General features: G+C 41.8%; 1 protein-coding gene and 4 non-coding genes across 5 annotated transcripts; all 5 read right to left on the bottom strand.

Annotated features, from left to right (window-relative positions):
* Window positions 1–510: 510 nt before the first annotated feature.
* Window positions 511–9,678, bottom strand: RPS17 (ribosomal protein S17). Its single transcript, XM_063445879.1, has 5 exons — window positions 9,582–9,678; window positions 7,560–7,711; window positions 6,207–6,312; window positions 2,306–2,371; window positions 511–636 (listed from the first exon to the last, which is right to left on the bottom strand). The coding sequence occupies exons 1-5, from the start codon at window positions 9,582–9,584 to the stop codon at window positions 556–558; spliced, it is 408 nt and encodes a 135-aa protein (XP_063301949.1). The 5' UTR covers window positions 9,585–9,678; the 3' UTR covers window positions 511–555.
* LOC134603878 (small nucleolar RNA SNORA71) lies at window positions 1,680–1,812 on the bottom strand. Its single transcript, XR_010090617.1, has one exon. It is a non-coding gene; the product is annotated as a small nucleolar RNA SNORA71 (small nucleolar RNA).
* Window positions 5,994–6,126, bottom strand: LOC134603877 (small nucleolar RNA SNORA71). Its single transcript, XR_010090616.1, has one exon. It is a non-coding gene; the product is annotated as a small nucleolar RNA SNORA71 (small nucleolar RNA).
* Window positions 6,385–6,514, bottom strand: LOC134603880 (small nucleolar RNA SNORA71). Its single transcript, XR_010090619.1, has one exon. It is a non-coding gene; the product is annotated as a small nucleolar RNA SNORA71 (small nucleolar RNA).
* Window positions 7,900–8,031, bottom strand: LOC134603879 (small nucleolar RNA SNORA71). Its single transcript, XR_010090618.1, has one exon. It is a non-coding gene; the product is annotated as a small nucleolar RNA SNORA71 (small nucleolar RNA).
* Window positions 9,679–13,038: the final 3,360 nt, after the last annotated feature.

The raw sequence follows: 13,038 nt of genomic DNA, 5'->3' as shown, positions 1-13,038 counted from the left end.
GCTGCAATGTAAACATTGTAGCACTAGGTGCAAAAGGGATACAGCACAAAGACCACTTCAATGAGCTGGAGTGGTCTGGCTGCCTACAGTCCCTTTAACAAATATACATTTAGCTTTTTGTTTTTTTTATCCCGCACAAAAAAAAAAAAAAAGGTTGGCTATATCTTTAGGTGCACTTCTAACATTGCAACAAAACTTTAATTGTGAAGGGAAGCCTTTTCTAGAATTGTCTAATACCATAATTTATACTAAAGTGCCAGGTACCACTCTGCTGCTTACTTGAAACATCCACTCCTGTAATACTAGGATCAATGGATGCCTGTTGGTAGCATGTGCAATAATTAAGTATCGGGGTATTGTCTAGCGATGCAGGAACAAAAAGACAAGTCTGAGACTTCATAGAGTACTTGCTATAAGAAAAATCCAAGGCTAGCATATATATTCAATAATATATCATACACATACAACGCGTTAGCAAAAATCAATAAATGCTTAAACAAAGACGTAACATTTGGTGTTTTCCAAAGTTTATTGGTAATTTTACAATACAAATGTTTAAACAGCCCCCCGTGGCGTTTTGAAGTTCATCCCGACAGTTGGCTGGGTGACTTGCAGGTTGGATAGGCCGCCAAAGTCCTGGAAAAAAGAGAATAATGTTAAGATGCTGGAAATTACAATGTGGAAATAGTAAGAAATCTACATTACATATGGACCAATCACTTGTAGAGGTGCAAAAAATCAGGACTAAATAGTTAACAATTTGCACTTGCCTATTTGCATACTGCATAACTCGCATTTCCACATAATTTTTTTAATTTAGTTTTCCATTTTCTTGAAATAAACATTAAAGGGACACATTAGTTACCAGAACAATTACAGCTTAATCTACGGGTTCTGGTGCCAATAGCCTGCGCCTGGAAGGCGTTCCAATGTAAACAATTCCTTTTCAGAGATGGACACGTGAGGTGCTTCCAAGTGTGCAGCACCAACATGTTCAGTATCTTCATACTTTGTATTGAGAGGAGAGGCTTAACATTCCCCATAGTGATATATTGATTCAATGCATCACTGATAAGATGCTGATTGGTGCAACAAATAATTTTGCTGTGCATGTGCAATAGCCTCCCAATGCTTTCCTACAGGATAGTGTTATTGACTGACAGAAATGGACATAATGGATATTCTCAGCCATGGAGGGGTCAGGGGACCTGATATAGTGTCAGATTATAATATATGGTCATCAAGACTGATGCTGACAAAAGGAGAGCTCTGCTATCAACTTTTTCTCAAGTCCACAAAAGACAGTTTTGGGATTCAGGCTGTCTATGGAGGATCCTGCCACCTTGCATGGACCTACACAGCTCTCAGTGTACTCTTGCACAAGTATACAGCACAGACGTGGCTCTTGCCAACTTAAGTACCAATAGCTGAAGAGGGAAGCAGGACCAAGATAGCAGCGGCTGTGAGGGACAGCCTGAGACTAAAAATAATTCCCCCTCCCCCTGCACATGCCCATATTGGATCTGTCCATTCCAGGGGTCTTTGTGAAAACCCAAGAAAGTGATAGATCCATTTAAAACATTTAAACAATTTCACATGCTCTTTAAAAACTAAAATAAGTGCGAAAGAATGGATTAAAGATGATGAGTTTGAAAAAAAACACAGTTAGACTGCATTTCTGTGTGATGGTTACAGGGTTTGGTATGTACAAGAGTCAGACAGCCAAACACGGGAAAAACCATCACAACATTCTCTCCCTGCAGTATCAATGACCAGGCAACTTATAGAGCCACAATCACTTTCGATGCAGGTCAAAAGAAAGCCACAATACACAATGCTGAATAAAAACAAAAGGAGGAATAAACAGAGTGGCCTTTTAACATACAAGTTAAAAGGCCACCCTAAACATTATTCACTACATGCTTCTGATTCTACCCCCCCTCCCCTATGTTCTATGTGAGAATTTTTGGAAACAAAAACCATGGGGCATCGATGGTGCAAGCCAAACAACACAGTCTACTTCCACATTAGCAGTTTGTTCAACGTTGTACATCATTCATTGGCTGAACATCAGTCAGTGAACCAAGTCAATGAATGGCAAACTATATGCGTGGAATATTGCAAATTTGGAAGTTCCACTTCTACGCTGGCAATACGCTCTCTGCATCAATCAGCTAGAAAACCAGAAATGGTAAGTGATTTAATTGCTCATGCAAAGCCAACGCGCAGCACTGAAGGCACAATGGGTCCATGACTCAAGTTACTTTAGCAAAGAGATCCATGGAAAAGATCTTACAATACATACCAACAACTTCAGCATTTCCTTGGTGTCAGGGTCCACCTCAATAATCTCCTGGTCAAGGGCAGATACCTAGCAAAAGAAAAAAAAAAGAAAATCAAATGAGGATAATTAAGAAGTACCCGTCATTAAAATATACTCAGAAATACAGATGAACATTATGACATCACACAGAAATATTGCAAGTATTTAGCAGGATAGCGTCAAAATACTCCTAACTAGTGACAGAAGAGGGAAGGCACTTTTTTTTTTTAAATCACCATAACGGAGATAAAAAGTTAAGAACTACATTTACTCTACAACACTGAGCGTGTTGACATTTGTAATAAACTCACACCTAATTTGATTCCTACAGCTGCTATAAGGAAAGTCTCCTTCCAAAAAGTAATTTCTGACAGTAACAATTATTTCAAACAGAACTCATATTGACCATAAATTTCTTTATCTATACATTTCTACTAGTCATATAGACAAAAAAAAAAAAAATCATAACGGAGGGAATATTTAAGGAATAAACATCTCATTCACTTACAGATCTGGCCATGCATCTGCATGTTTAAAGGATTAGCCCAGACATCATGACAACTTCAGACCCTGTTTGCACCATATACAATTAATGTTGCTGCCGGTGGTGTAACTCCACTTCTGGCCACTTTAGAAAGCTCAGAATTAGACTTCTGGGCTTTTGTCACTCCTCTGCACATATGACCACTCAGCTGATGCCATCAGGCAAATAATGAATTACATTATTGGCACCTGGCTTTTTGCAGATCCTTGCCCAGAGCCTATTAATTTGGCCCTGCCAATGGCAGTAGTGCCATTTGAGCCTTGCCAAATGGTGATTAACCAGTGCAAATATTTTAGCCAGACAATTAAGTGAAATGTCCTTTATACTACATCTGGAGTAGAATTATTTGTGTTGATATCACTATCATTCTTTGTTACAGACAGAATAGCTACAAGAATCAACAATACTTTTTTCTCACTAAACTCAATTATAGCAAATTAAAATAGAAAAGCTGAGACTATAGCCGACTTGTCACAAGACGTATTTTAGATTAAATTTTGTCCTTTGGATTTGATATAATTCGGTAGTTTGTGACAACTCATTAAGTGCAACATACCAAATAAATAAAATCTTTAATAGTTGTCCAAAACTATATCCAATTACTATGACTGCTCTGAAATGATATTAATATACTTAATGTTATGTTTGCAATGCAAGCACCATTTTAACTTGGAGGAAGTGTTCAAAATCAGACGAGCCAATTGCCTCAGATCTGGTCTAACAGTCCTCGGATGGGTGGAGTGTCCAACAGGTATTACTCTAGAGTCCCGCAAATAGATGGCATTACAGGAAATGCCCCAAATTCACAACTAGTTGTACCAAAACAGAATGAATGCATACCATACAGACAAGTTTAAATGCATGGAAAATCCTTTGATGCCAGCAAGGTATCCAGACTACAGGTTAGTGGCGGAAACTATAAAAACACAACTCAACATTTCCAGGTGGGCAGTGCCACCATCTTCCACAGATAACCTATGAACACGTGTATGCTGGGTGTATTCCCTTGATTCCCAGACCATGGGGCCATATGTAAGGAATCACAGGATATTTCTTACTTTACATCAGACACCAGGCAGTGCCAGCACAAAAATGCAGTCATTACTAGGGTTTGACCGATTATCGGTCTGGCCGATATTCTGTATTTTCGGCAATAAAATCGGTCAAAAAAAAAAAAATCAAAAAAATCCCGATAATGCAGACCAGGGCCGGTATCAGGGTCATGGGGGATCCAGCACCCTCTTACTTACCTTCCCAGCAACCCCCTGTCTAACTCTTGCGTGTCCCTCGGCCGTCAGAGCGTTGCCACGAGTTACCATGGCAACACTCCGCGCAGAACACAGGCAGCAAGAGTTAACAGGGGAGCTGCTGGGAAGGTAAGTAAAAGTGTGCTGGGCCCCCTAGGGAATGCCATATCCCCCTCCCTAGCCAGGTAAAAAGCAGGGAGGGGACGACTAAAAAAATAAAAAAATAAAAGTTCAATATTTAAAATAAAAAAAAAGTTAAAATGCAGCTGCCCCCCCCTCCCTTTACACACACACACACACACACTCTTGAAAACATAACAAATATGGACTGGCACAGAATATCAGTAAGTTATCGGCCTGAAAGTTCTCAGATTATCGGTATATATATATAAAAATAAATAAACACAAACCAATATTGGTCGATCACTAATCAATACCAAGTTAAAAACCATGTTGAAAACTAAAAATTACATCAAAACAGCTACACTTCCAAAGGGAGTTTAAAAACAAAAAGTACAATATCTTTCAGAATACACATTTACAATCTTACCTTCCTATTCTTATAAGCAATGGCGACAAACACTAGCAACCAACAGACAAATGCATTTAAGCTGGTGCAAACAAATGACATTTATTTTAATCTATGGTCGAACAAAAAACATACAACCGACTCCACAGGTAAATCGATCAATTAGTTTAATCATAGATAATGTATTTAATTCACATAAGCTGAAATGCACACGTAAACAGATTCCTTCCAGAGAACCTCATTGCTATATAGGATTAAAAGATGCAAACCTAAATGTACAGAGTTTTTTTTAGAAACCAGAAGCTCAAAGAGGTAGCAATAAAACCAAGGTGGTGATTGGAGTACAAAATCAGCCCCATTATTAGCTACCTATGGAGTAGAACAATGGCAATTACATTTATTTGGTTCCAACACATTCCACAATTCTGTACAATAGGTGAAACACGACAAACCATTCTAACAAACACATTTGACATACGAGGACAGTATGTGAACAGTGCCCTGCCTAAACAAGTAAAAAGGTGTTGAGAGACAAATACAAAGAGGGAAGTGAGGGAATCTTGATATACTGAAAAGGATGGGGTGGGTGATCGTGAATAGGGAACATGATGAGATGGGAGACAGCATAGGAAGGATGAAAGGGAAGATGTTTTAAGGGGTGAGCTGATAAACTAATCTAAACAAGTAAGTTAAGGACTGCAGTGATTGGGAGAAAATTCCATAATAATATTTGAACATGAATGGAGGAATTAAAAGATTACATTACAAAAACGATTCTTGTTCGTGCCATGTACCTCAATCCCCTGCTGGAATTTTAACCATGGATTTCATGTCACCTGTATTTTTTTTTTCTTCTTATAGTTTCAGGGATTGGCAACCTTTTGCATCCTAAATGTTGTGGACTACATCTCCCATAATGTTCTTATGGATAATAATAATGCTAGCAAAGCTTCATGGTACATTTAGGCCACCACATATGAAATGCCGAAGGTTGCCTACCCCTGCTCTATAGTGTAAATAAAACTAAATTAGCTATATAAGATAGCTCACTACTAATTTGAACACTGCATTACACAGGGCTAGTACTGCCAGAATCATGAGTTTAATTAATGGACCACAATGCCAACAACGAGCATGAATGAGATTGGCAAAGACGTACAGTGTTATTCAATAAAGTGAGAATTCAAGGTGAATTTCAGATTTAAGAAAAATATAACCAAACTGGCTATGCTTTCAGTTCGGCTAATCTGGCTTTACGCCTGAAATTCACTTTGAATCCTCACTGTAGTAAATAACCCTGACAAATAATGCAAGACAGAATGTGTACCTAAAGTGTGCACAAAAGAACACTGTGTGATGGTTACAGGGTTTGGAATGTACAAGAGTCAGACAGCCAAACACGGGAAAAACCATCACAACATTCTCTCCCTGCAGTATCAATGACCAGGCAACTTATAGAGCCACAATCACTTTCGATGCAGGTCAAAAAAAGCAGAATAATAAAATCATACTTAGAAATAACAGAGGTGTAGATACAAGATTTATCTTATTCTGCCAACTTACCTCTGGGACATAGTTATCCCTCCTCTCTCTTTCCTCCTCCTGCAGTTTGATGGAGATGCCTCTGACAGGGCCTCTCTGGATGCGCTTCATCAGATGTGTGACATACCTACAGAGACAGAACAGGTCAGGTTTTGATGCCCTAAGAGGAGTTCAGATAGCCGATGTACGAATGAGGCAGTGTGTAAAATGTACAGGGTTTGGTAGGTACTATCACAACCTCCAAACACGGGAAATATTTCACATCATGCTCTTCCTGCAGTATCAATGACTAGGCAACTAATAGAGCCACAATCACTTTCGATGCAGGTTTAATGGGATTTTCAAAGCAGAAAAAAAAAAAGTCAAAACATTGCAATATTAAAGGACCACTATAGTGTCAGGAAAACAAACTAGTTTTCTTGGTATTATATAGTCCTTAGGTTCCCCTGCACCCGCTGGGCTGAATGGGTTAAAACCCCTTCAGCCACTTACCGTAATCCTGTGCCGGGCTCCCTCGGCGCTGGTGACCTGCCTCCCCCTCCAACGTCAGCTCCTGAGTGGAGCTGAATGCGCGTGCGCGGCCAGAGCTGTGCTCGCATTCAAACTGCCCATAGGAAAGCATTACTCAATGCTTTCCTATGGACATTCTGCGTGCTCAATGCGATTTTCGAATTGAGCGTTGCGGAAGCGCCTCTAGCGGCTGTCAGGAAGACAGCCACTAAAGGCTGGATTAACTCTGCAATGTAAACATAGCAGTTTCTCTGAAACTGCTATGGTTACAGCTGCAGGGTTAAAACCTGGGGGACCTGGCACCCAGACCACTTAATTGAGCTGAAGAGGTCTGGTTGACTATAGTGGTCCTTTAATAATACATGATACAGATGCTGCGCAACTGCTTTTATCAGTAAGATTGCATGGCATGAAAAAATATTATACAAATCCCCTGCAGCAGCATGATCAGAGCTATGTCTACACACAGACATTAAAAACCCCAAAACTCTACCATAATCAGTACAGATTATTGTGATTAATCACAAATACTAAATTATTGTAGGGATTATGGTGCAAAGAGGCTATGTGTTTGGTGCAAACAGTGGAGTTGCCTTCCACACCTATTTCGATGTCAGCCAGGGCCTTCTGCGGTCCAATGAAAAGCTTCGCATAGAAATCCTTTGATTGGACCGTTTCGCCAGCCAAGAGCGCATGCACGCAATCTGAGCCAGCAAGAGGAGGGATAGTGGGAAATGTAACAAAACAAGCAATACTAAGGGGAAAGGGAGGCAGGGGGCTCAAGATAGTTGGAGTAACTAAAACCAACCCTTTCACGAGAAACTGTGCACCCTAGCCACTACTCCATTCTGCTGTAAAACTTACCCAGCGATCTTATTGCGCAGTTTCTTGCTTGGGATGATGGCAATCTCTTCACACACACGCTTGTTGGTATGGAAGTCATTGCCCAATCGGGTGTAGTATTTTTCAATTATGACCCGAGCGGCCTTTTTCACGGTCTTTGTCCTGACGCGTCCCTAGTGAAAAAGAAAAATTAGTCATGGAAAGGTTCGCTGGGAATGCAGAGGCAAAAAATGATATTTGTAATTTAAAAAAAATAATAAAAATAAACACACACACATTAACAGGTGTCTTAAGTGCAGGAAGGCATCATCTCTTATGTCCTTTGTCATATGCTGGCATTAGATGTGAACCTGTATAGGGCTGTGCAAAAGTTACAGGGTTTGGTAGGCATGGTCAGCATCTCCAAACACGGGAAAGACTTTCACATATTTACTCTCCCTGCAGTATCAATGATCAGGCCATAAACAGGACCAAAATCACTTTCGATGCAGGTTTACAGACAAGCATGTGTACAAAATTGCTAAGAGTTATTCACCAAGGTATGAATTCAATGTAAATGAAAAATGTATTAAGTCCCAGCAGTCGATTAGTCACCGGTGTTTTCAATTAGGCTATTTTAGGTTAAAATATGAAGTTCGCCTTAAATTCTTGATACCTTACACTTTAGTTAATAACGCTCTTAGCTGTAGAATCTACAAAAGGTAAGTTGCTGGTACCTATGTGATAACACGATAAGAAAATATGAACACCTTGGTTATAAAGTATATCAACAGAAAAAAAATGGTCACCGAATACATTAAGACATGTGAAATTAACCTGTCCTGATGGATATTATAACTTGCACAACAGGAGATATTTATCAAAGTGTAGTGATTGGAAAAGTGGCGCAACATTGAAAGACCCATTGCCAATGCAATGTGCCTGGTTAGTTCACAGGTTCCCAAGGCAATTGCACCACTTTTTCCTGTTCTGGACACTTTGACAAAACCACAACTGTCCTGATCAGTTACACAGTCTTCCTAAGACAATACAATAAAACGTGTTACGTTGTACAAGCTATATACCATTATACCTGCTCGATATGTACCAAAATCTTTTCCTCTCACCCCATCTCAATGCAGGCGATTTCAAGTTGTAGAGCATTCTCTCAAAAACGTGATACAGAGATCTCGGATACAATGTATACGTTATGGACAGACCTTGAGAGACACACTGCATATACAGCTCAGTGTGGAAGACCCACACCGCTCAAGGCAGGGGACACACACACTGCATACACCGCTCACGACAGGGGACACACACACTGCATACACCGCTCACGACAGGGGACACACACACTGCATACACCGCTCACGACAGGGGACACACACACTGCATACACCGCTCACGACAGGGGACACACATTTCAGGGCAGGGGACACACACTGCATACACCGCTCAGGGCAGGGGACACACCGCTCAGGGCAGGGGACACACACTGCATACACCGCTCAGGGCAGGGGACACACACTGCATACACCGCTCAGGGCAGGGGACACACACTGCATACACCGCTCAGGGCAGGGGACACACACTGCATACACCGCTCAGGGCAGGGGACACACACTGCATACACCGCTCAGGGCAGGGGACACACACTGCATACACCGCTCAGGGCAGGGGACACACACTGCATACACCGCTCAGGAAGCAGGTTAGGCCGCAATCCCCGGACTATATTATCCCAATAAGGCCCTGACTCTCCACGGCAGGTTCCAGTCTCCCCCCCTCCCATAGCACAGCCTGCAGCTCGGCCCCCGGCACCGATCCGGACAGGCTGAACCCCCGGCCTCCAGGCAGAGCTCAGCGGGGCCTCCATGACACCCAGCGGCTCCATCAGATCCCCGTATCTCCGGCCGGCTCGGGCCTCCCCTGCCAATACAGGGCTCGCAGGCTCGGTGTGGGTGTCAGGGAGACTCCGCGGCCTCGCTCGGGCCCGGTCTGATCACTAAAACACAGGATGGCAGAGGATAGTACGGCGGACAGGCAAAGATGGAAACCCACCATGTTGGACCGAGCTGGTAGAAGAGGGCAAAGGATGCTGGGAGCGAGGATATAAAGAGGCGGAAGCGACGGCCCACACAGCACTAATACAAGCGGCCTCTAGCGGAACGGAGGGGAATTGCAGGTTCATAAGGAAACCAGTACTGTGAACTGCAGGCTGGGTGCTCCATTCATTTACTGCAGGCTGAGTGCTGCATTCATTTACTGCAGACCGAGTGCTGCATTCATTTACTGCAGGCTGAGTGCTGCATTCATACAGGCTATTGGGTTATCATTACAATGCATTGAATTCGAATTGCAAGAGTTAGGCCAAAACAACAAAGTTGGAAAATTAAAATGCAGTTGAGTTATGGTGAGCTTAGATTTTATAGCCCAACATATACAATTCAGTTTAATTATACAACAGTTTTGGTGTTTAATTACAAAACTATTAAACTGCATTAAATAGGAATTGTCACTTGTCTGGAATTGACAGTATCTTGTTTCCACATCCCAGCAAACATTATTGAAGTGTTTACCTGAGTGAACATCTCAGTTGAGGTAAGTAAAATATACCCTTCTGCATTGAGGGTGACTGCATACCTCCCAAGTGTCCCTATTTAGAAGTGACAGTCCCTATTTTGGGCCCAAATCCCTCTGTCCCAGTGTTCTATCCTATTATCCCTCTTTTCTAGGAGCTCCATATTATTGGTGTTTCTGAGTTTATAACAGAGCTTCACAGCAATAATGCTCGCAGTAACACTACAAAAATATGTTTAGACATGAGTCTCTGTAAATAGGATACATTGTTCTTATTCTACATTACATTATATTAGCATAAATAGTTTTTAGTAAGTCACCTACAATTTGTCAAGCAGCCCTGCCCAGCCACACCCCTACGATTAAAGTGTCCCTCTTTGCCCATTTGACATGTTGGGTGGTATGTGACTGTCGCTTCATGATGCTGGGTGGGCTCTCTGCACAGAAACGGTGTACAAACGCAGGGTTGTTCTTCCACTCTCAGGTAATGGCAGCAACTTGTTTGGTAAATAGCCATCCCTCCCTGCCCAACTTCAGCTCCCTATCCCCATATTTCCTGTTCTCTAATTGTGAGGTCTTGTATCTACACGTACAGGGAGTGCAGAATTATTAGGCAAGTTGTATTTTTGAGTATTAATTTTATTATTGAACAACAACCATGTTCTCAATGAACCCAAAAAACTCATTAATATCAAAGCTGAATATTTTTTGAAGTAGTTTTTAGTTTGTTTTTAGTTTTAGCTATTTTAGGGGGATATCTGTGTGTGCAGGTGACTATTACTGTGCATAATTATTAGGCAACTTAACAAAAAACAAATATATACCCATTTCAATTATTTATTTTTACCAGTGAAACCAATATAACATCTCAACATTCACAAATATACATTTCTGACATTCAAAAACAAATCAGTGACCAATATAGCCACCTTTCTTTGCAAGGACACTCAAAAGCCTGCCATCCATGGATTCTGTCAGTGTTTTGATCTGTTCACCATCAACATTGCGTGCAGAAGCAACCACAGCCTCCCAGACACTGTTCAGAGAGGTGTACTGTTTTCCCTCCTTGTAAATCTCACATTTGATGATGGACCACAGGTTCTCAATGGGGTTCAGATCAGGTGAACAAGGAGGCCATGTCATTAGATTTTCTTCTTTTATACCCTTTCTTGCCAGCCACGCTGTGGAGTACTTGGACGCGTGTGATGGAGCATTGTCCTGCATGAAAATCATGTTTTTCTTGAAGGATGCAGACTTCTTCCTGTACCACTGCTTGAAGAAGGTGTCTTCCAGAAACTGGCAGTAGGACTGGGAGTTGAGCTTGACTCCATCCTCAACCCGAAAAGGCCCCACAAGCTCATCTTTGATGATACCAGCCCAAACCAGTACTCCGCCTCCACCTTGCTGGCGTCTGAGTCGGACTGGAGCTCTCTGCCCTTTACCAATCCAGCCACGGGCCCATCCATCTGGCCCATCAAGACTCACTCTCATTTCATCAGTCCATAAAACCTTAGAAAAATCAGTCTTGAGATATTTCTTGGCCCAGTCTTGACGTTTCAGCTTGTGTGTCTTGTTCAGTGGTGGTCGTCTTTCAGCCTTTCTTACCTTGGCCATGTCTCTGAGTATTGCACACCTTGTGCTTTTGGGCACTCCAGTGATGTTGCAGCTCTGAAATATGGCCAAACTGGTGGCAAGTGGCATCTTGGCAGCTGCACGCTTGACTTGGTTTCTTGGTTTCTCCACACGCTTCTTGCGACCCTGTTGACTATTTTGAATGAAACGCTTGATTGTTCGATGATCACGCTTCAGAAGCTTTGCAATTTTAAGAGTGCTGCATCCCTCTGCAAGATATCTCACTATTTTTGACTTTTCTGAGCCTGTCAAGTCCTTCTTTTGACCCATTTTGCCAAAGGAAAGGAAGTTGCCTAATAATTATGCACACCTGATATAGGGTGTTGATGTCATTAGACCACACCCCTTCTCATTACAGAGATGCACATCACCTAATATGCTTAATTGGTAGTAGGCTTTCGAGCCTATACAGCTTGGAGTAAGACAACATGCATAAAGAGGATGATGTGGTCAAAATACTCATTTGCCTAATAATTCTGCACTCCCTGTATATTTCTGCCTGGTCTCTATTTTTCCTGAATGCAGCGATTAGACGCTAGCACATTGCTCCTGTATGAAAATCTCTCCAAGAGATGGCCATCTTTTAGCGTCTTGGAGGTAGGGACATTTTTGGTTGCATGGCAGAGGGGCTTAGCAAATGACTCTGCTTTCAAATCACTCCATACCATACTTGCACCTATACAACAAATAACATCATGCAAGTGAATATATCTGTTATTTTCCTTCTCTCCATGACTGTTTATAATCATTCATAATACTGCCCTGGATGGACGTTGCTAGGTAGCTAAAAGCCCAGGGCTGAAAGGTGTTTCGGCTCCTCCCACATATGATGTCCATACCTCCTCCTAAAACATGCCCAATACCAGGCACAGGTAACCTTCGGCACGGCAGATGTTTTGGACTACACCTCCCATGATGCTTTGCCAGCCTTATGGATGTAAGAGCATTATGGGGTATGTAGTCCACAAGACCTGGAGTGCCGAAGGTTGCCTACCCCTGCCCTATACCAAGCTCTTAGTCCAATTGTAAGCCGTAACGCGGGCTATGAATTCATTCAAGGTTTTGGTGTCACAATGTGCATTAAATAAATCTACATTAATAAACTCCACATAGAGACATGGATAAAAGGAAGAGAAAATAAATTGCACTAGAATCCGGGAGGATTACAAGAGAGACGGATGACAAAGAAAAGGTCAAAAAATAATATTGCGACTAAATAATAATAGGGGTGTTGGTAACAATACAGAGAGGGTTAGGGGACATGAGGGGAAAAAAGTTAATCCTTTCTTATTTAGAATGTTAAAAG

The sequence above is a fragment of the Pelobates fuscus genome, chromosome 3 (genome assembly GCF_036172605.1).
Source record: "Pelobates fuscus isolate aPelFus1 chromosome 3, aPelFus1.pri, whole genome shotgun sequence".
Taxonomy (NCBI): domain Eukaryota; kingdom Metazoa; phylum Chordata; class Amphibia; order Anura; family Pelobatidae; genus Pelobates; species Pelobates fuscus.
Note: the sequence above shows the minus strand (reverse complement) of the source record. Positions and strands in the feature narration are given on the sequence as shown.